Source organism: Gastrolobium bilobum, unplaced genomic scaffold (assembly GCF_033153095.1).
Source record: "Gastrolobium bilobum isolate Gb01-03AN ecotype WA unplaced genomic scaffold, APGP_CSIRO_Gbil_v1 utg4844, whole genome shotgun sequence".
Classification (NCBI taxonomy): domain Eukaryota; kingdom Viridiplantae; phylum Streptophyta; class Magnoliopsida; order Fabales; family Fabaceae; genus Gastrolobium; species Gastrolobium bilobum.
The window spans coordinates 131,463-155,013 of record NW_026897134.1 but is presented as its reverse complement, the minus strand read 5'-3'; the positions used below and the strand labels follow the sequence as shown (position 1 = coordinate 155,013).

General features: G+C 37.9%; 1 protein-coding gene across 1 annotated transcript; it reads left to right on the top strand.

Annotated features, from left to right (window-relative positions):
* Positions 1-8,619: 8,619 nt before the first annotated feature.
* On the top strand, positions 8,620-19,205 carry LOC133304422 (uncharacterized protein At4g14100-like). Its single transcript, XM_061504455.1, has 3 exons — positions 8,620-9,175; positions 9,388-9,467; positions 19,164-19,205. The coding sequence occupies exons 1-3, from the start codon at positions 8,683-8,685 to the stop codon at positions 19,203-19,205; spliced, it is 615 nt and encodes a 204-aa protein (XP_061360439.1). The 5' UTR covers positions 8,620-8,682.
* Positions 19,206-23,551: the final 4,346 nt, after the last annotated feature.

Genomic DNA, 23,551 nt, shown 5'->3' with positions numbered 1-23,551 from the left:
TTTTAATTTTCAAAATTAACAAAAAAAAATTAGAAAGCACTCATTATAGTAAGAGTAAATATCATTTTCGGTCATCAGCAAATTTTACGATGCCCGCTTTAGTCCCTTGCAAATAAAAAGGTTATTCGTAGTCACTAAAAAATTCAAAGTGGATCCATTTTACTCCTTTTTAGGGACTAATATGGGTCTTTTTTGAATTTGTGATGGACTACGATTTCAACTAAATTGGTCCATTTTGAATTTCGTATGAACCACGAATATCCTTTTTATTTGTTAAGGATTAAAGCGGGCATCATGAAATTTGATGAGGACCAAAAATGATATTTACTCTTATACTAATTACTCTACAAAATAGTTATAAGAGAAAAAAATAGAGCACGATTAAATTGACCCTAAATCTGCCATAATTCTTTTTCAAAGTGTTGCGCCTATTATCATCGATTAATGAAATTTGTTTTATATTTCCAATAACAGTAGACAGGTTGAGTTTCAAAAAGAAGTTGAATTATATAACCTATCGCACAAAAAATAAAGTGCTGAATGATTTGAATGCACACTAAAAAAACAAAAAAAATCAAGGACCAACCGGATGAGAAAAAAAAATGAAGGGTTAAACGCGTTGAAAGAAAATATAACAAAATAAAAAATTAAGGAATATACGGATAAGAATCGGCTTTTGACCCTTTTGTCTCTCATTAATTAATTAATAACACTTTTGCTCCTTACCCAAAATTATCTATCAACCTGCCTCTCTTTAATCGATTAACTGCAATATTTAATCGGTTAAATGGTCAAGAAACATAAAAATGGCTGGCCCGAGGATTAATCGATTAAATCTCCCTCTTAATCGATTAAATCTCGGGTTATTTAATCGATTAAAACTCCCTCTTAATCGATTAAATCACGCCAGAAACCCTATATTTACATTTCTTGGTCTCATTTCAACTATCTCATTTTTTAAACCAAAATCTCTCTTGTTTGTCATCTGTAATCCAAACTATCAAGAGTCTATTTCATCCCACCATCTCTAAAGCCTTAATCTTGTGAAATCATTGTCATTGCACTTATATAGTCCTTTTGTCATTGCACTTATATGTAATCGTGTGAAAGATAAGCTCAAGTCCAAACATTCATATTACTATAACACCTCGTATTTATACAACATATAATTATATATTAAAATATGGATTAAGGGGTAGGATTAGTGAAAATCCTGAGTTTTGGCTCAAAATACGTAAAACGGGTAAAATGGTAATTTGCCAAACACGTAATCCTAGGAAAGAAAAATTGAGTAGAAGGTCTCAAATGGAAAAACTAACCCTGAAAATTCAAAACTAACCCTGAAAATATCGCAGTACAATTGCACTGTAAAGCGTGCCGAATGAATTTTGAGCTATAGGTTTGGAAATAAGTTATAAATGGTACATAGGACTAGAAAATATGATTTGTGGTGAAAATTAATGGAAATTAGGGTTTTTGGGAAAACGTACCCACAACGCGCATAACAGCTTAAAACCGTGATTTCTCCGAACAATCGAAAAACTCCGGATTCATCTAATCAAGGATAATTTAAGAACAATGGTTAATGTTAAAAATTGAAGTTTCTAAATAGTTTAAGAATTTATGGACGTTTAGTGGAATAAGCGGGAGATTTGAATTAGTTTGAATGGCTTGAGGTGGTCGTGGGACCCACCCCACTTAAGTCATACGAGACCTGACTTGTTTTAATAATGACCCATTGACCCAAAACTTGACCCATACCCATTATGTGAAAAAAAGAAAAAGAAAATCACAACTACATTAAAAGAAAAATTTTAACGTAAAACAATTACGTCAAAATTTTTTACGGAAAATATTTCTATAAAAAATTTTCGTAAAAATTTTTGACGAAAAATATTGTCATCAAAATTTGTAACTAAAAACATTTATGTAAAAAAATTTGACGGAAAATTTTTTTTGTCAATTTTTTTACGGAATCTAAATTTCGTCAAAATATTTCACAAAAAAACATATTCATCAAAAATTTCGACGAAACACATTTCCATAGATATTTTTTTACGGAAAAAAATTTCATCAAAATTCTTTACAGAATTCAAATTTCGGCGAAAGTTTTCGACAGAAAAATTTTCGTTAAAGTTTTTGGCAAAAAAAAAAATTTCGTCGCAATTTTTAGCGATACACATTTCCATCGAAAATTTTGGACTAAATATTTTCGTCAAATTTTTTAATAAAAAATATTTCCATCAAAATTTTCAACAGAACACATTTCTGTCAAAAAATTTCGTAAACATTTTTGACAAAAAATATTTCGATAAAAAAATTTTGACAGAAAAAATATTCTGTCAAAATTCTTTAGAGAATCTAAATTTCGTCGAAAGTTTCGAATGAAAAATTTCCCTCAAAACAATTTCCGTCAGAACACATTCCCATCGAAATTTTGAACGAAAAACATTCTGTCAAAAATTTTTACTGAATTCTTTTTTTGTTTAAAATATTTGATGGACAAAATCATTTTCGTCAAAACTTTTGACGGTAACTAAATTTCGATAGAAAATTTATTTTTGTAAAAATTTTCATTAGAGAAAAAATTTTGTCGCTTTTCAACAAAAAGTATTCCGACGAAAAAATAATTTTGTGACGAAATTTTTGTCGTTTGCAACGTAGAAATTTCGATGAAATTTTGTGACGAAACCAAGTCAAAAACGGGTCAGGTCAGATTTGACCCACTTCAGAAACAAAGTCAGACCCACTTTAGAAACCAAGTCAGGTCAGATCCGACCCGGTTCTGAACTAGTTCAAAAAAATCCAAACCAAGTCAGACCTGACTTGGATCAAATTAACGCGGGTCGGGTCAAAATACCTAACCTATAAAAACCAAGTTGGGTCGAGTCGGCACAAAAACCTGACCCGACTTGACACATGCACAGCCCTAGTAAGTGGTTATGTAAAGATGCATGAGTAATTGGATAATCATGTATATGTTATTATGTGATTGTAATTGAAATGAGAATGACCTATGTGTAGGCATTCCTGGTAGGACCAAACTCGGTGGTATTGTGAATTGGAGCTACCTAGAGAGGGAGCTTCCATCTGGTAATCCCTTGGTATTGCGGTTCGTCCCCGTCTATGCTCCACCATGCCCCTTGAGGGTAGTGGTTGGAGGTGTATGTTGATGCATATATTGTAACATGTTCATGCATATATGTATGTATAGTGGGAACATAGGATGTACCGTGTCTCTGACCAGTTGACTGTTGCCTTCGGGAGTTACGGACTTCCACTGGATAGGTCTCCGTGAGGGAGTTCCAGTTGACCTGGGGTCATGGGGTGTTATCCGTTGAGGAGCACTCTAGGAATGTCTCGGGTGTACATGAATGGAGGGTGCCTTGGTTGATGTTATGGGAACACATCCTTGGATGAGAACCCATAAGCTATATGCCGAGGCCAATAGGCCGGATGTTGCATGGCTTTAGCATCGACCATTCCAGCTTCATCGTATTTTTACTCCCTACACATCCCTACTTCACTAAATCCCTTGCTTTATCCCTTTTTGGTTATTGTAATATGTTATTGATTTACATCTGAGTGAGCCATTGGGAGGAGTAATCTCCATAATCTCTGGGTTACTGAGATATATTCGTATATTTCACCCCATTTTGGGGACCTTATTTCATGTAAAATCAGTGGGACAGGAGCCGTGGGCAAGAGGCCTATAGGATGAGCATTGGAGATTTATGCACCTTTTTGCATTTAGAGGCCTTTGTGGCATAGGCTAGACTTAGGGCATGAACATTGTATGTTGATTTAGGATTATGCATATTGTCATCTTTGTTCATACCATATTTTGTCTAAATTTAGTTGATGATTTACTATGTTGTATTTGGAGGAATCGGTTATACTCATGTTTATTATTTTGGAGAATTGTAATTTGTAAATATTGGACCTTGTGTATTATTGAAGGATGATGTATGATGAAAAGGCAATAGGCCTATTTTAGCTGATGATTATGTGTATGTTTAAAGAATGCAAGAAAATGGATCAAAGTGATTGAAACAGTTTAAGTTTTCAAATTGTAAGTAATGAGATGTAAACTGAGTAAATTAATATAAATTGTGATGGATTGTAAGAGAACCAATGCATTGCTGGTCTTTGAGTGCCACCCTTGAGTAGTAGGTACCATCGATGATAGTTAACATACTTTTGATAAAGTGGGATAGGTTGAATAAACAAAGGAGATGCTGTCGAAATTTCTATAAAATGGTAGATTTTGGGTGAACTTTGGGAGAGCATATCTCCCTCCAAAGAAGTCCAATAGGGACATTCCATACATCATTTTGAATATTGAGATGTCAAATACATTGTGTCAAAATTTAGTAGCCATTGGAGTTGTACGCAGACCTGTAGAGTTGTTTGAGTAGAGACTGTTCCGAAGTGCCCTGCACGTGTCGGGTGCTGTTTTTGGGAAATTTATTGCCACCTTAATTCTTGATCAAATTAGGCCCATGATATGTAAAATTTAATCTTGAGGTGTCTATTTTACCGTATAAAAATTTGAGAGCAATTGGTGGAGTATTTTGTCCAGAATTGTGGAAAGAATAGAGGCTGTTTGGAGCCCTGTTTGAGGTTGGCTGGCAGCTTTGCTTGTCCAACTTCAAACGATGATAACCAGAGCAAATGAGAACTTTATGGAGTGTGTGATAGCTTGTTAGAAATATAATTAAGTCTAGAATAACATACTAAAACATGGGAGGTTCGTAGCATGCAGATCTCTCGCAATATCCAGATTACTAAACCATGTTCAGTTATATAAAAACCGTAAAAGTGAGATTTATGCTAAGTGGGTTTATGGGAACTCCTTAGTTACTTGAGGGAAGCATTATATGATAGTTAGGAATTATTTATAATTATTCCGCCTTTAGTTTTCAGTTATGATCACAACTTTTATTCATTAAGTTTTATTATTGTTTTAAATGCTCGCGTAATGAAAAGGAAAAAGTTTACTCACATTTTTATAAATGAACTGTTGTGATTGTAAGTGCTCTTAATATCATAATCAATGTTAACAATATCAGTGTACAACAGGTTGTTACAGTTATAGTGATCTACCACGATGGAAGGCATTATGAAGGTTCCAATGGTGTTCAATTTGAAGGAAAAACGAAAATGTCGAAAATCAAACGAGACACTACATACAACGAGTTCAAGGGGAGAATTCACCAAAAATTGGGGCTACAAGGCAGCCAATGCATTCACGGATGATAGCCAAGGTAAAGTCTATAGTTGGTAAGGATGCTATATACTACATTAGTAACGATATATGTGATGATGAAGACGTGGAATGTGTCATAGATGCAATTGTTGACCGGAAATTTCAAAACTTTATTCAGATATATGTTGAAATTGATTGTGGTTAATCTTCATCTGCACCCATGCATACAAGAAATCCACAATATTTTGGTCAAGAAGACAGAGTCGTCGATTTATCTGCACCTGCACCTGTCATAAGTCAGATAACATTGAGGGATAGAGATGAGGATGAGCAGGACAAGGATATGGAGAGTGATGAGAAGGGTGAACCTGATAGTGTTATTCCACTTGAAAGAAAAATGGCCTTGAAGGCCGTAGGCATGTGAGGATGAAAACAAAATTTTCAAAGCAGAATTACACATACCATATCTAGAAACATGCTTTAGGACATGGATGTTACCTTGTTTGCTTTCCAAAACTTGAAGATGATCAAGGTGAGGCTTGAAGATACAAGCCCTCTAATGTTGATCCACACCACCCTTTGCCAAGACGGAAGAACTCTTCTTCAAGGCCACCAAAGAACACCAAGGGAGGCAAGCTAGGCGTCCCTAATGGAGAGGTAGGAGGCAATGTTTCAAGGTGTTTAGTTGAGTGAATTTTCAGCAAGAAAAAACACAAAAGTGGCGCATTAGGCCCAAGTTAGCCACTGACATAAATGGGCTTGGGCCAAACAAGCCCACAACCCATCTAATGACAACACAGAGAACTAGCAATGCTTTGTTGCCCCAGAGCTAGTTAGGTTAATGACATAATCATCCTATTACACATATTTGGTTGCCGTATGTATTTCCTTTCGTCTCGGTTACCTTCCCATTAAACCTAGGGTAAAGAAACGCATCAACCCTTGCGGTTTAGGGTAAGCTTTATTCGAAATAGGGAATCTTCAATTTACTGACTCTAACGGCAGATCATCTCATGATCTCTTTTACTATGCATAGATTCCATAGTCCTTGTAAATGTCATCCCAATTTCTCCGGTTTACAGATAACCTAATCTCTCACAGAGATTTGACGAATTCCTTCAGCTTATCACCCTAGCCCTGTGTTCTTCCAGGACAAGCCCAACAGTGTACCTATGAGTCTCCATGTTTCAGGAAGACGAGGTATACAGTCAAAGCGTGCCTTCTAGAACACAGTCTAGGTAATAACTTCTGGTATAAGGAAAGACATACCCAAATATAAAGAGACTACTCTAATGATACTCTCTGTGAGATTTCCTCATAGAGTCTCTTTGTGGGTCTGTTCAGTGCGAGCTATACCCTTATAAGTCCACCCACGACTTTAGCTAAGACATCTCCATATCTGTAGCAGATGAGGTCTTTACCTTGTATCCAAATACAAGTAGATAAGTCGTGCTAGTCTTACCCGAGATCACTGATCCCCATTCTCAGTGTCTCTAGACTAGGAACATAAAATTAGGAATAAACGTGCGGTATCCTTGAATCCTCATAATCGTGATCTCATCATAGATACTCAAGAAATACCTGTTCTATTCCAAAGGGTTTATCCAGTTTATTCATAATATATTAACAATAATATCGAGACAAAATATGAAACAGGATAAAAAGTGCTTATTATTTATTTGCGATAAAAAGGTCCACATCTTATGTCCTTATTTAATCAAAAAGATTGTCTCTAGGACACCCATATACTAATAGGTGACACCTCAGATACTGACGTGGAAGGTGATTTTGACACTGACACGAACCCAGCAAACCTGAGTTCCTCGGTTATGCCACCACTTCGTGTTGATCCAATTAGCAGTGGTAAGATAATAAATTAAAGTTTTAATTTAACATTTCATCTTTGTGTTATTATTGGTACTGACAGAAAAGTAATGATTTAGACGTAGGTCCTGAGATTGAGCCATTTTGGAACGAAAGCCCGCATTATTTCTTCATTAATTGGGCGCACCTTAATGATGAGACAAATATATTGTACGGTGACGATGACTTGCACGGTGACGATGACTTGCACGGTGGTTGGCAATTAGGGGATCCATTATATTTGTATCAGGAGTTTCGTAACAAATCTAAAATGCAACATGCAGTGAAAATATATTGTCTGAAGGCTCATCGTACAACCGTAGTAGCAAAAAGTGATGAACATAGATTTGTGATGAAGAATGTCGTATCCAATGATTTTGGTGAACATAAGGGTCTATTCACATGGTCACGCATAAGTGCAGCATGCACCGAGGGGTCATCCTTAAATAGGTACCCAAATGGGAGGTCGACGGGCTCAGGCTCAGTGTCTTGTGGCCTTGAAGAAGGAGGTTGTTTTGTCATTGTTTCCTCTGTCTCTCACTGTCGATGTTGCTTGATCTTCTATGGCCTGCCATTGCAACAGAAACCCTACAATAACATAATAATGTATCAACAACCAATAAAACAGAATAAAAAAAATTCAGAACCTACAAGTTCGTCCAAAAATAAAATAAGTTAAAAAACCATGAAAAAACCCTAAATTTATCAAAACCCTAAGTAAAACAACCATCAAAACATAGAATGGCCTTATATATCATGCCAATCGAACGAACCCCCTACCCATTCGGTCTACACTTCTTAAATTCGAAAAATAACAACAAAAAATATTGCAAAACGAAGCAAACTTACCGTGGAGGATGAAGAAACTAGTAGGAGACATTGTCTTCTCAATCCACATGATTAGACGAAGATTTGTAGAGAAAATCCGAGTTAGGGCTTTTATCTGGAGTTTAATCGATTAGGGTTTAAAAATAACCCCCTCTGCCAAATGGGGGGGGGGGTGTTTTAAAAAACATATGAGCTGCATTTTAATCAATTAAATATAATTTTAGAGTAAATACATTTTTTGGTCCTCAGCAAATTTCACGATACCCGTTTTAGTCTCTAGCAAATAAAAAGGCCCATCGTGGTCTATAAGAAATTCAAAATGGACCTATTTAGTTGAAATCGTGGTCCCTCGCATTTGCTGAGACCACGATGGGCCACGATGGGCCTTTTTATTTGCTAGGGACTAAAGCGGGCATCGTGAAATTTGCTGATGACCAAAAAAGATATTTACTCTAAATTTTAATTGATTAAATAACCCGAAATTTAATCGATTAAACCTCGGATCAACCATATTTACGTGTTTTAACCATTTAACCGATTAAATATTGCAGTTAATCGATTAAAGAGAGCATGTTGGTGGATAATTTTGATAAGGGACAAAATGATTATTAATTAATTAACGAGGGGCAAAAGAGTCAAAGAGCCCACGAGAACCTCTGGCATATCTTTTTATTATTATTTTATTTAGTTCTATTTTTTCCAACCATTCAGCTCGGTCTCGTTATCTCCACTGCTATCCGTTTTTCTTAGGACTCCAAAGTCTTAACACAAGAGCTCGAGAGATGAAGCTGAACCTGAAATGGTTATGCTCAAATTGTCTTATCATTCTCCTTTGGATGAGTTTTGCAGCTGAAAGGCAGTATTGTGAGAGTACAAGTTCAACCCCAAACCCAACCCCCTCACCATGGCCAGAGCAATTTCACGCGCTTCTCTACATGAACCTGAGCACCACGCACCTCCAACTTAGTGACCTATGGTACGACTGGCCCAAGGGACGCAACGTAAACATATTCCAGAAGCAGCTGGGAGAGGTGTTGTACGACATCGAGTGGGACAACGGCACTTCTTTTTACTTCACCCTCGGCCCAAATCCAACGTGCAGGGTCATGGACTTCGAGGTTGGCATTCCCAGGCCAGATTTCCTTGATGGTGCTGTTTACCTTGGAACTCATGTCACTGATGGCTTCCTCTGCAACGTGTGGGAGAAAGTTGACTTCATTTGGTACTTCGAGGATGTCATCTCCAAGAGGCCTGTTCGCTGGGATTTCTATGACGGTACATCAAATTTGAGTTTTGAATTAGTTTTTAGAACATGATGCAACAACGGGAATTAATTAATTAATTAATTGAATTGAATTGAATTGATATCTGTTCTTTTAAGAATTGAATTGACCAAGTTATGAGGTAATATATTCCTTGTTCTAACTCCAAAGTTCAATATAATAATAGTGAGACTGATAGAAATAACGGGGCCGTTGGTTTTGTAGGAATATCCTCCCACGTGATGACGTGGGAGGCTGGTGCCGTTTTGCCAGATTCAGTTACTCAATCACCTGCATATTGTTTCACCCATGACCAAGCCCAGGACAGAGACGAACGCACATTCGAGAACCACTACAGAATGTGGCCAACTAGCAGTGAAATGCAGTGATAATATTGTTAAATTGGAAAGGCCTTTTGCAACATCTTATTATCCGGCAATAATACCATTGGCCGTGTAAATATAAGAAAAATAAATAAAATTAATTCAAGTAGAATACCAAAATTTCATATAAAAAAATGTTTAAAAAAATTATAACAAATATATGTATGTATATTGTACAAAATCTGAAGATTATTTCTATTTATTAAGAGATTTTGTCAAATTCCCAATTGATAGAATTCAGTTAATTAGGATTAGTTTTATTTCCATTTTTATATAAGATTGATTAGCTTTTTTTTTTTTTTTTTTTTCCTTTTTCAGTCACACATGGTGTGTATTTATATATGTATCATCTCCTTATTGCAGTACAATTCCAAGGAAACCTTTTCTTTTAGAATTCTCACATAGTATCAAAGCCAATATGATCCCATAAACCATCCGCTATTTGCATCGTTCAAATCGTTGGCTCCTCCTCTTTCAGTTCAAGGTGTTGTTAAAATTGAGCTTGGAGTTAGATGAATTTTGGGTCATTCCGCGCATCTCACACTCGTTCAATGACTTCATCCCTAAACTCTTATGCTTCATCTCCCGACCTTAATTTGCAATCCTCTAGAGATAATTTTCGGCTCCAAATTATCAGTCACCGATTAAATGGCAAAAACTTTCTACAATCATCATAATCTGTCAAAATGGTCATCTGTGCTAAGGGGAAAATTGGTTATATAAATGGGAAAATCAAGAAGCCGGTTGAGAATCAACCTGAATATGAAGATTGGGAGATCAATAACTCATTTGGTTAACCAATTCCATAGAGCTGCAGATCAGTCAGACGTATCTGTTTCTTAACACTGCTAAGGAGATTTAAGATGCGGTCGAGCAAAATTATTCAGACCTCCAGAACACCTCGCAAGTCTTTGAACTGAAAAACAAGTTAAAGGACCTACGTCAAGGAGTATAAGACAAGAAGGAGGAGCCTCACACCGCAAGTGACTCTAGTTGTAAGAACCCTAATTTATAAATTGTGATCTTGGTAATTATTTAATAATTAAGAGAGAATATTTAGAAGAGAATTTTAATTATTTAAATTGAAATACCTTTTCGAGAAAAGAAAGAACAATGTGATTTTAGGATAAAAATGTGTGTAGGCTAAATTATCCATAATCTTAAAAATAAATTAGTGATTATTATCCCATGAATTTTATGAAGTTAAAATGACAAGAAAAATGCGTAAGTTAAATAGTCCATGTACTGAATGAAGGTGAGTTAAGTATTATGGGGAAAAGGGTTATTACTCACTTAAGTGTTTTAACTTAGTAAACTAAACTCAAAACACTACATTCCCTCTCAACATTCTTCAAAAACCCTAAATATCAGCCACCTCCTCCTCTCCTTGCTTGTGAGCTCACCACCTTCCATGGAAGGAAGCATTTTTCTTCCTCTCTTTCCTTAAACCTCATCTTAGAAGCTTAAACACCATCACCCACTAAGAAGTATCCTTTGTGGAAAAATAACCAAACTTGATAAGTTCAAATTCATGCACCGCCCTGGTCATCCATGGAAATCGATGCTTGAGCTTGGAAAATGTCTCTTCTTTAGTTGTTGAAGCTTCTTGGTAAGAAAGATTTGATCTTTCTTTAGTTTTCCTCGATAAATAATATAATTTCGGGTTAAAGGAAGAATTTAGAGGTTATTTATGGGTTAATAACATGTTGGGATATTGATTAAATGGTCATATGAGCATAGGAGAGGCCTAAGAGGACCGTTATGCAGCTAAAAATTGCTGTCTTGGTCTTTGTCGAAGAGGGATTCGAATCCTTTTCGAAAGGAATTCGAAACCCTACTGTTAAAATGTTGAATTTCAACTTCTGTCAAGGAGGGATTCGAATCCCCTTCGAGAAAGGATTTGAATCCCTACTATTGTAGTGGAACGTAGTACAGTAAAATGTGAATAACCCGAGCTACAGAGCTCTAAATTGAGTGAAGTTTGGACCTATGTGAAACTAACACATAGGGATATAATCCTATAAAATCTCAAAGCCATTAGATAAGTGTACCAATCTCAGCTTGAGTTTAAAATTGCTGCACAGTTTTTGAAAATCTGATTTGCAGCAGTCAGTTTGTGAAAGACATAACTTGATTTATAAAACTCTAATTGAGACATATAATATGTCGTTGGAAAGCTTGAGAGGTCTAGTTTAACATAGTAAAATAGTGGAATTTATGGTAAAATAATGCAATACCAGTTTTAAAAATGGTAAGAACGGTTTAATGCCGATTACGCAAATAAAGTCAGTTCCTTGAGATTGTTCTTGTGGACTCTATTGTGCTAGTAAGTGATGTTTTAAGGATATAGAACCTTAAGAAACTAGTATGAACCCTTGTGAAATGAGTGTAAGGTATAAATTGAATAATTACACTAATGGCTTTCGAGAAAGCCTTAAGTGTCATAACTTGCAAAAGATAATATTGACATCAATGTTGTGGACTAACACATATTCTAATTGTAACACCCCGTATATATACCCGGTAATGTTATCATAATATCGTATTAAGCTGCGCTTAATTAAAATGCGGAATTACTTTTTCTTATCAATTATGATGTCATTAACTTTACCAACTTGCTTAATAATCAATTAATAAAACATCGCATGTATGTAATTGCAATAAAACAGCTAACTGAAATACCTCATAACATAGATAACAAAAGTGTGGCTCTAGTCACGGAACTACAACAACGTAAACCGGACCATCTAACAGTTTATACAACTCCAAACTACAAGTACTAACAGAAAGTGTCATGGACAATCCCCATGCTCACTCAAATAAGGCAACATGCCCAACATCAGTCTCAACAACAACATATCATAAATAGCGGAAAACATAAACAGCATCCAAATCCAGTCATGCTAACATATAAGCAGAAACAACAAAATCAGCTAAGCTCCGGCCTCCCGCCGCCTGAGGCATCAGTACCCATACTACCTGATCCTGAAATAAGCATTCCGCAAACGTGGGGTAAGATCTCTAATCTAGAAATCTCAGTAAGTCAGTGAGTCCTCAAGGATCTTCCACCCCAAGCTCACTTACATGTGCAATATAAGTTCAAAAGCAGTTTATCATTTATCATTTCTAAAACAATGCAATGCAGCAGATAATCATGTCATGTGTGTCAATACTAATCTACTGGCCAGAGACAGTGAAGGTATACGTCTATCACCTACACACCGTGCAAGTACCACTTGCATTCACCCCGGTACACCGTCTTGTATGGCGCTACATACTCAGGCTTCCCGTCAAGATGAAACAACACATGCATATTAAAAGCCATTGCATGTAAAGTTCAATCAACATATCAAATATTCAAAAGCATGTACACAGCATGCATAAACCATACCCCCATGGGACTTGGTGGAACCACAACATGGCTAAACCGAGGACACGAAAGCTTACCTTGCAAGCTAACTCCAAAAGCCAAGATTCCACAGCTCAAAGTCCAAACACAACAGATTCACAATCTGTTATGGACCAACAATACATCAACAACATGCACCACAAGCATACAATATTAAGACAACGCCTTTACATTACGTTTTCAAGTCTTAAAGCTTCTAACAAAGCCACAAGCCCTTAATCCCATGATTCTGGCTTAGTCCATTAAAAACAGAAGTCCAACTTCATCAATCTAGGGTCTACAAACCCCCAATAGCCTACTGTATGCACAACACAGCTACTGTTCTACGAAATCCCAGAATATCCGGATATTCCTCGGGACCATATCTGGATATGCAATATCCGGATATGCAATATCCGGATATCCAGAATCCCATATCCGGATATCTAGTATCCAGATATCCCAAAACCCCATATCCGAATACACATATCCGGATATCATATCCGGATATCCCATATCCGGATATTCCACGGGCCGATATCCGGATATTTCACGACAGAATGCAGTTTCTGCATTTTCGTGACGATATCCTTCCAAGGTAGGGTTTTTACCAATTTTAAACACCTAAACATGCATTTCTAGGTGTGTTCAACATTACCCCACAACAAGTTATCATCTTTAAGCCTTAACATGCATCAAGCTTTCATTTTTAAGTTCAAAGACTCAAGACCAAAGGTGACAAGGCTTACCAAAGCTCAAGACAGAGGTTGGAGGTGCTCTTGGAGCTCACAATCAGCTCCCAAGGTGCTGACTTCAAGGGTGTACGAAAATACCACCCAAGCAAGGATCTTTCTTCACAAATGAAGCTCCTTGAAGCCTCACAAGCCAAGCACAACACTCCTCAACAAGAATTCCACCAAACCAGAAAACACCTCAGCCCCCACAACCACCACAACTCAGAAAAGGTGCTCCTTTCACACTCACAATGACCACTCACACAAGGCTCAAGTGTTTGGAGGTGATGAAACCAAGCAAAATTGGCACTTGATCTCCAAAATGGTGAAGAAAGCTCAATGGAACAGTAGCAACTGACCAGCCACTCCAGCATTCACGTAGCAACAGAAAACCTAGGGCTTTGTGCCCTTAACAAGGGTATTTATAGCCACTTACCCAATTAACACACAGTATTAACTTTAATTGCTACGCTTAGCATTTTAATCCCAAACTTTGGATTATGAAACTACATAATTTTCTAAGATTTATCATATTTTTCTTATAATTTTCTGAGCACTTTTCCGGTAAGCGCTTTTCCAAGCCAGTACCGGTTTCCAGCACCAGTTCTCATTATCTGGACTTGAAACTCGTTTTACAAGTCCTACATATTATTCTAGTAATTATCATGCACTTACATTAATTTTTCGGGATACTTTTTCGGCACACATTTATAACGACTAGCAGAACCGGTATCTGCATTTTTCTTCCGAAAAGCGACTTTCAACATTCTTAATCACTTATTACGATTATTAAGCCTCATAAATAATTATTAAGGTCAATTATGGAATCATTTCCTAATTTTGCATAATTAATTAATTAAATACCTTAATTAACGGTGCGGGTTCTTACATTCACCCCACATTTTTAGGATTTTGACCTCAAAATCAGAAACATACCTGGTCGAAACTCGGGGTATTGCCGGAGAAGCTCGTCCTCTCGCTCCCAAGTACACTCCTCAGGAGTCCTTCCGGTCCACTGCACCTTGACCATCGGAATGATCTTGCTCCTCAGCTGCTTCTCGCCACGATCGAGAATCTTTAGTGGTCCTACGGGAGTCTTTAAGTTCTCCCGAACTTCCACATCATCCGGTTGCACCATGTGCGAAGGATCTGCTATGTACCTCCGAAGTTGAGACACGTGAAACACGTCATGGATGTTAACCAGGTTCGGAGGCAAGGCAAGCCGGTAGGCAACAGGTCCTACTCTACCAAGAATCTGGTATGGCCCAATAAAGCGCGGGCTCAGCTTCCTCACTCCGAGTGCCCGTCCAACACCGGTGACAAGTGAAAGTCTCACAAACACGTGCTCACCCTCACTGAACTCCAGTGGACGATGCTTGACATCGTAGTAGCTCTTCTGACGATTCTGCGCCTGCTTCAGCTTTTCCCTGATCATCTGGATCTGCAGGGTGGTATCTTGGACAAAATCCAAGCCAAACAACTCACGATCCCCAACCTCCGACCAGCAGGTAGGTGTACGACACCTCCTACCATAGAACGCCTCGTAGGGTGCCATGCCCAGGCTAGCATGGAAACTGTTGTTATACGAAAACTCCACCAATGGAAGGTACCTATCCCATGCCGAGCCCTGCTCCAACGTGCAAGCCCGCAACATGTCCTCCAAGGTCTGGATAGTCCGCTCAGTCTGTCCATCAGTCTGAGGGTGATAGGCGGTACTCAATCTTAACTGCGTACCAAAAGCTCCCTGCAGCGCCTCCCAGAACCGAGATGTGAACTTCGGGTCCCTATCACTGATGATACTCACGGGTACCCCGTGAAGCCTCACAATCTCGCGAACATACAATCTGGCCAACTGCTCTGTAGTGAAGCTCACCTTCACTGGAAGAAAATGGGCAGACTTCGTCAGTCTGTCCACAATGACCCATATAGAGTCACAACCAACCTGAGTCTTCGGCAAACCGACAACGAAGTCCATGGAAATGCTCTCCCATTTCCACTCCGGAATCTCAAGAGGTTGAAGTTTACCAGACGGCCTCTGGTGTTCAATCTTCACCTTCTGGCAAACCAAACACTTGGACACAAAGATGGCAACATCTTTCTTCATGCCCGACCCCCAGAAGTTCTTCTTCAAGTCTTGATACATCTTAGTAGCACCAGGGTGGATAGAAAACTGACCTTTATGGCCTTCTGCCATAATATCTTCTGTCAACGGACCTCGTGGAACCACAATCCTCCGCTGGAACAAAAGCAATCCATCATCATTCCAAGACACACCGTCTTGGTTCTTCACATAATCCAGACACTCTCTCTGAACTTGTGCCTTTTTAATCTTGAAAGCAAACACAATCGCAGCCAACTCCAAATCATGATTCGGGTAGTTCTCCTCATGAGGCTTCAACTGCCTCGAAACAAAAGCAACAGCTCTACCAGACTGCATCAGCACACAGCCCAGCCCCTTTCCAGAAGCATCACAGTAAAGCTCAAACTGCTCCTCAGGATCAGGAAGGATCAACACTGGTGAAGAAGTCAATCTCTCCTTCAACTCCTGGAAGCACACCTCACACTCGTGAGTCCACACAAATGGAGTCTCCTTTCAGGTAAGGCGAGTCAAAGGGAGAACCATCGTGGAAAAACCCTTGATGAACCTCCGATAGTAACCTGCCAAACCTAAGAAGCTCCTCACCTCCGTAGCTGTCTTGGGTCTTTCCCAATCCAACACGGCCTCAATCTTGTTGGGATCCACTGCAACTCCATCAGCTGAAATCACATGCCCCAGAAACTTGACTGATTTGAGCCAAAACTCACACTTGGAAGGTTTAGCATAAAGCTTTTTCTCCTTCAGCACTTGCAGAACTATCCTCAGATGCTCCACATTTGAGTATTTGGTGATTGAGTTAATTATTTACGGGTAAACTTTTTCCTTTTATTAAATCCTCATGGTTAAACATTACCCATTTCCGTAAATAATTAAAACAACACTATATTTATAATTGTAAAACATGCGAAAGCATTAAACCTATTAATTATAATCCCACTAAGCAATACCATTAAATCTAGGTTATAAAATGACACATTTTCAAAATTTGTGCAGTGGGAATCGATTTCCAACCTCCAAGAATCGATTTCCAGCAGCTACAGTAACAAACAGTAGCTAAAATTTGACTCTCTTGTTTTGAGGAATCGATTCCCACCCAAAAGGAATCGATTCTCTAAAGCAGAGTATGTAAAATTCAGCCACTGTGATGTTTGGAATCGATTCCTTTCAAGTGGGAATCGATTCCTATACTGCAGAATCACATTTTGATAGCTTTTAAATCACTAAATGGATCATGTTTTCTACTCCTAACACTTTGATGCTCAACATACAACTTATACAAGTACTAATGTAGGATCTAGGCCCTTCCATCATGCATAATTTAATACTAATGTATCATTTTACATCATTCACCATATCCTTTGCCATTTACACATCATATGGCTCATTTTTCATCATAAGTCTCTAAATGCCTTTAAACATAATGTGTGGCCATGGACAAGTCCCATGCTCACCAAAATACCAATATACACAATAGGCATGAAATCTAAACCAATTACAAAAGACTTAGAATATAATCACGAACACCACAAAAGCATGGAAATCTCAACATGCAATATGTTCATGATCTAAGTCCAAAATGCTAAATGTAATGCTATGTGCATCAATTATGCTCCTCCAAAATAATACATAACCGCCTCTATATAAATTCGGAGGTGGTCCTTTAAACCGCCTTTAAATTCCAAATAGATTCTTATTCTGATAATTGAGGCCCCAAAAACCGCCTAAGTAACCGCCTTTGAATAGGCATAGGCGGTTATTCCAGCGGTTCAGGAAAACTGCCTCAGATTTGATCTCGACGGTTTTGAAACTGCCTTCCTTGGCATTCAGAGGCGGTTTAAACCGCCTCTGAATGCTAAAAAATCTGCCTCTAAATACCAATTTTCTTGTAGTCTACTAAGCGGGCCTTTTGCCCGAAGGTCCTCCATGCTCACTATAACCTGAAATGATGTCCCCAAACGCGGGGTGAGATATACAGATATATCTCAGTAAACCAAGGGTACTAGAGGATCACTCCACCCCATGGCTCACTCAATGTGCAACAAATAACATCATGTAAAATGCATAACACACAAAATCACAAACAACTGGCTCACATCCAAGAACATCCATACAAGGACTCCGTTCAAGGACCTCATCATATAACTCTCGGGAAGCTTCCTGGTGCCTCTCCCATGGATGAGACGACCCCATGGCAAAACCCAACTGGAACTCCTCATGAGCCCTATCTAGTGGAAGTCCCACATTTGGATCATCCTGGTGCCGCTCCCAGAGTCGGCCCCACGGAAAAACCCGACTGGAATCCCCAAAGAACATCTCCAGCGGAAGTTCAAACCACACACATCTACTGGCCAGAGATCACAAATATTTCACACAACCAGTAACCATGCATGAACATACATTTTCACACAATGCCACAAAGCACAAAATCCAACCACAACCTTCCACTAGGTGTGGTGGAGAACACAAAGGATTAAACCCAAGTTCCAAAGGTTTACCTCAACTCCAAGAGTAATGCTCCTCACGTAAGCTCCAAGCTTATTCTCTGAGAGACAACCTATATGATCAAACACAATGACCATCAACCAATTACAAACAATCAATCAATTTCACAATAATTTTAACCACTTATAGCCACTTAGGCCTAATGACCCTCTCACAATTAACTCCACTAACTTAACCATTTTAATCATCAATCTAACTCACTAATCCACCAATTATGCACTAAAACATCAAGCATTGATTAAACCACCATTTCACATTAATTTTCCTTACTTTTCCTTATAATTCGAATTCTTCAAGAAGCATACCCCCAAGGTTTTCCAATTCAATTCAACACTCATACACATCCTTAATCATACAATTAATTCATACCAACAACCAACCATTAATTCTCAACCATCCCAATTTATGATTTCTATGACAACATCCATCACAATTTTGCCTAAGTTACTAAACATATCACCAATAATTTTTATTACATCAATCATCATCATTTATCATTCTAAGTTTTAAATTCCAAAGGAGACATACCATTTAATGCCCCTAACTACCATAACTCGACACACATCATCAAAACCCTTACTAATTTTATGATCTTATAGAAAACTCAATGAGAGTGAGAAATCTACCACCAATAGCTTCCAAGGGTCCAAGGGGATGATCTCCAACCAATGATTCAACACAAAAAGTCCCAAAATTTCTCCAAAAACTCACAAATTTCGTGGCTGAAATAAGGTATTTCTCCCTCCACAAAGCTCCACACAAGGTGCACTCTACATAAAAGTCACTCACAATCTCAAGGGGAACAACTTTGTAGTTGGAAGTTTCTCTCAAAAATGGCTAGAAATCAAAGTTGCAAATCAAAAAGCTCTCTACCCTAACAATGGTGAAGCTCCCGGGAGAAGAAGGAGGAGAGGAGAGAGAATGGGTTGATTTCATGACTTTGGTGTCTTTAAATCACTTAAGCCACTTAAAGTGGGTCCCACATGTCACTTAACTTTCTTAAATCATCCAATTTAATCCACAAATTCATAACCTACATATTTTTCTCGTTCACGTTATATTTTTATTTCCTAAAAATACTGATCATATTTTCACGCTTATTGGTACAATTATACCGCAATATTTTACACCGATAAATCATTATTCATCAAATTTTTGGAAACTTGCCTATCCACTCGATTTTTCGTCCTGAATCCATTTCCGGCATTTTTTTTTTACCATTTGAGACCTTCTACTCAATTTTTTATGCCTAGGGATACGTGTTTGGTAAATTACCAACTTGCCCTTTTTACGTATTTTGTCCCTAATTTTTGGATTTTCACTAATCCTACCCCTTTAACCAACATTATCACATATAATCATGCATTTAGAATTATGAGGTGTTATTATTGTGATCTCTTGGACACCAGGATTTTATTAGATGACACTGCGGCGAAAGGTAAGTGTAACATCCTGGGCGTTGACGAGGGCGATGAGTGATCGCCGGTGCACAAGGGCACAAACAAGGATCGGCTTTAGGCAGGCTTCTAGCAGCGGAGGTACATGAATGAATCGAATCAACACCCGAAAGAGAGGGATTCCAGAGACTTTGCTGGTATCGGACAGTACAATTGGAGATAGCTTATAAGAATTAATTGGTACTACCTATACTAACAAGATACATCTATTTTTTGGTAGCCCAGAACGGAAGAACTCCATAGTTAAGCGCGCTTGACTTGGAGGAATTCTGGGATGGGTGACATCCTAGGAAGTTTTCCCAGGAAGTGTGCGAGTGAGGTAAAAACACATTGAAAAGTCTAGTGTTAGTATGTGGGGATAGTCATTGATTCTTGAAGCGGCCGGGCGTTGCAAGTGGTATCAGAGCAAGGCCTCTCTTCTAGTATGGTGTGGTTCGAGGACGTACCAGGCGGAAGCTGAGGGGCATGTAACATCCTAGGCACTGACGAGGGCGGGGAGTGATCGCTAGTGAGCAAGGGCACAGACAAGGAGCGGCTCCTGGCAGGCTTCCAGCAGCGGGGGTACATGAATGAATCGCATCAACACCTGAAAGAGAGGGATTCCAGAGACTGTGCTGGTATGAGACGGTACAGTTGGAGATAGCTTATAAGAATTAATTTGTACTACCTATACTAACAAGATGCATCTACTTTTCGGTAGCCCGGAACGGAAGAACTCCATAGTTAAGTGTGCTTGGCTTGGAGCATTTCTGGGATGGATGACCTCCTGGGAACTTTTCCCTTGAAGTGTGCGAGTGAGGAAAAAACACGATGAAAAGTCTAGTGTTAGTATGCGGGGATAGTCATTGATTCTTGAAGCGGCCGAACGTTACAGTAATCTTTCGGTTTTTAGGGTTAATCCCCTGTTTGTTCCACTAAACTCCATGGGATGTTGGTTTATATATGGTATACTTTTTTGAAAATGATTTATATATATATATGTGATGGTGCCTTCCACATGAGATGGTGTATCCTGAGTGTGGGGTATAAGGTGTATCATTATACTTAGTGCATAATATGGTGAGTTTTGGAAAGAAATTGTATTATAATGTATTAATATCTGTATGTTATGGTGAGTTACCACATGAGATGGTGTATGCTAAGTGTGTGGTATAAGTTGTATCCTTATACTTAGTATGTATAACAACCCAAACTTTTGAGATTTGATTATGTATAGTAATTATAAATAAAATTACATAAGTATAGGAAATTATGGAATTAAGTAGTTAAGTTATGAGATTTTTCAAAAAATATGTTACGGAAGCAAGAATTGATTTGTTAATCATCCGATTAACATGAAATAAATTATGAAAATAGAATTCGTGCCAAGCAAGAAAATAAGGACCCTTATAATAATATTTTAAAATTTTAGGGGTCAATGTTTAATTATGTGAAAGTATAGAGACCATTTTGCAATTAAGCAAAATTAGGTCGAAACTTTAATTAAATGAAATGATTAAATTTTATGGAATATTATAAAAGTTTTAAGTAGTCTTAACCATGTTAATTATGTCTAGAATAATTATAAATTAAGACATGAATTAATAAAATCAACCAATAGGAAATAAGATGACATAAGTGTAAAAAGTCAACAAAAGTGTGCTAGATATTTCCTACACTCTCAAGATAGGTTTTCCCTTCTTTTTAAGGACCAAAATCTGCACCACTCTTCTTCTAAAAATTGTGGAAGCCATAGGAGGAAGGAGAGCTCAAGAACTTCGTCTTTTAGTCACAAAATTGCATAATTTCTTTGAGAGAAAATCTTCCTAGTTATTATAACACCTCACAATTTTAAATCAAGTAATTAAAATATTAAGTGAGCAATCAAGTGATGGATTAGTGAAAATCCTAAAGATTAGGCCAAAATACAAAGAAAGGGCAAAACGGTAATTAGCCAACACGCAACCCTAGGAAGATAAAAATTGAGTAGAAGGTCTCAGATGATAAAAATAACCCTGTAAATGGATTCAGAACGAAAAATTGAGTTGACAGGCAAGTTTCAGAAAAATCAGTGAATAGTGTTTTTCGCGGGTAAAATACTGCGTTACGATTGCACCGTAAAACGTGCCAGTTGAATTTTGAGCTCTAGGTTTCAAATATGAGTTACAAATGGTCTAATGAGTTAGGAAATATGATTGTTGATAAAATTTGATGAAAGTAAGTCATTTTGGGGAAACGTGCCAACGGCGCGCGCGATAGCTTAAAACAGTGTTTTATCCTAACGAATGGAGGACTCCGAATTCATCTGATCAAGCCTAATTAAAGTGGAATAGTTTATGTTAAAAATTAGAGTTTCTAAATAGGCTTTGAATTTACGGACGTTTAGTGAGAGTTTTGAATCGCGTGAGGTGGCGTGGGACCCACCCCTCTTAAAATTCACTTAAGACACATCATCACTACACTATTCATCACCTCCTCCACTCCCCATCAGCCCTCAAACCCGCGCCCCCCTCTCTTTCTTTCCCAATTTTCTTTCAAATTTTTTCCTCACTTTAATCACTCATTTCTTCACCAAATTCAACAAAGTTTGTGTTGAAATTTGTTGGAGGGAACCTTCTAAACCCATTGGTACCACTCTTGAGCCTTGAAATCGTGTGTGTGAGGAGATCCTGCTCATTTTCAGCCGCGACTTGGAGGAGAAATTTTGTGTTCATAGAGCTTTGGAATGCTCCATTGGTGGAGTATGTTTAGGAGGGGCCTTGTACCTTCCATTTGGGTGAGTGTTCTTGCATTTTAAACGGTTGATTGTGATGAATTGATTTTGTGACCTAAAGCTTTGATCGATGATATGTTGTGTTAGAGAGCTCAATTGAAAAATGTGTATTAGATGATAATGTGTTAGAATGATGTGTTAGAGCTAGAAATGCGATAAAATTTATTGGTGAAAAATATGAATTTATAACTTAGAAATTTTGAGGATTGTCATGACTTGGATTTTTGGAAATGTGTTAGGATTGATTAATGAGTTGTTGTATGATTATATGATGATATAATGTGGTTGTGTGAGATGTGGAGTGAGTAAAAGTGAATGGAAATCCTAGAATTGCCATAGGTTTCAACTTGGCCTTTAAAGGAAAATTATGGAATTTATGTTGTGGGAAATTGTTTGAGTGATGAATTATGTGTTAAAAAGATAATTAGATGGGTTGTGTGGTGATTGGCAAGTGGAAGAATCAATGCAAAAATAATAAGTGGCTTAGTTGGCATAAAGAACCTAGAGTGAAATATTTCGCAAAACGATGCGTAAATGTTGTAAAACGGAAACACGACGATTGAACTAGCCTCTAAGCAACCTAAGGAAGCGTTATAAAATGAGAAAGAAAATTTAGAAAAATAAACCCCCAAATAACACATAGATGGCCGAACCTTCAAGGAGAAAGGGAGGATTTTGCGGTTTTCGCGTTCTGATGTAATTCAACGCGAAAATGACGAAACGACACTTGAATTGGCCTCTTGACAACCTAATGAGGCGTAACAAAATGAGAAAGAAAATTTAGAAAAATAAATCTCAAATTAACACTAGTTTGGCCGAACCTTCGAGGAGGAAGGGGAAGATTTTGTGATTTTGTATTTGACGCGTACTGATGGATGTACGTGATTGTATAGGTTGTCGTACGTTGAATTGAATCCCGAAACTTGAATCTGGGAGTTGCCCTTGGTCCTGGACCAAGTGGATTGAGGCATTCTGTTGTGTACCAAGTTGAGGGATAAGTTGCTGCGGAGCTTGTGAAAACAATATTTAAGGTAACCTCTTGGTACTGGGGCTTGTTCCCCTTTTCTGTTCCACC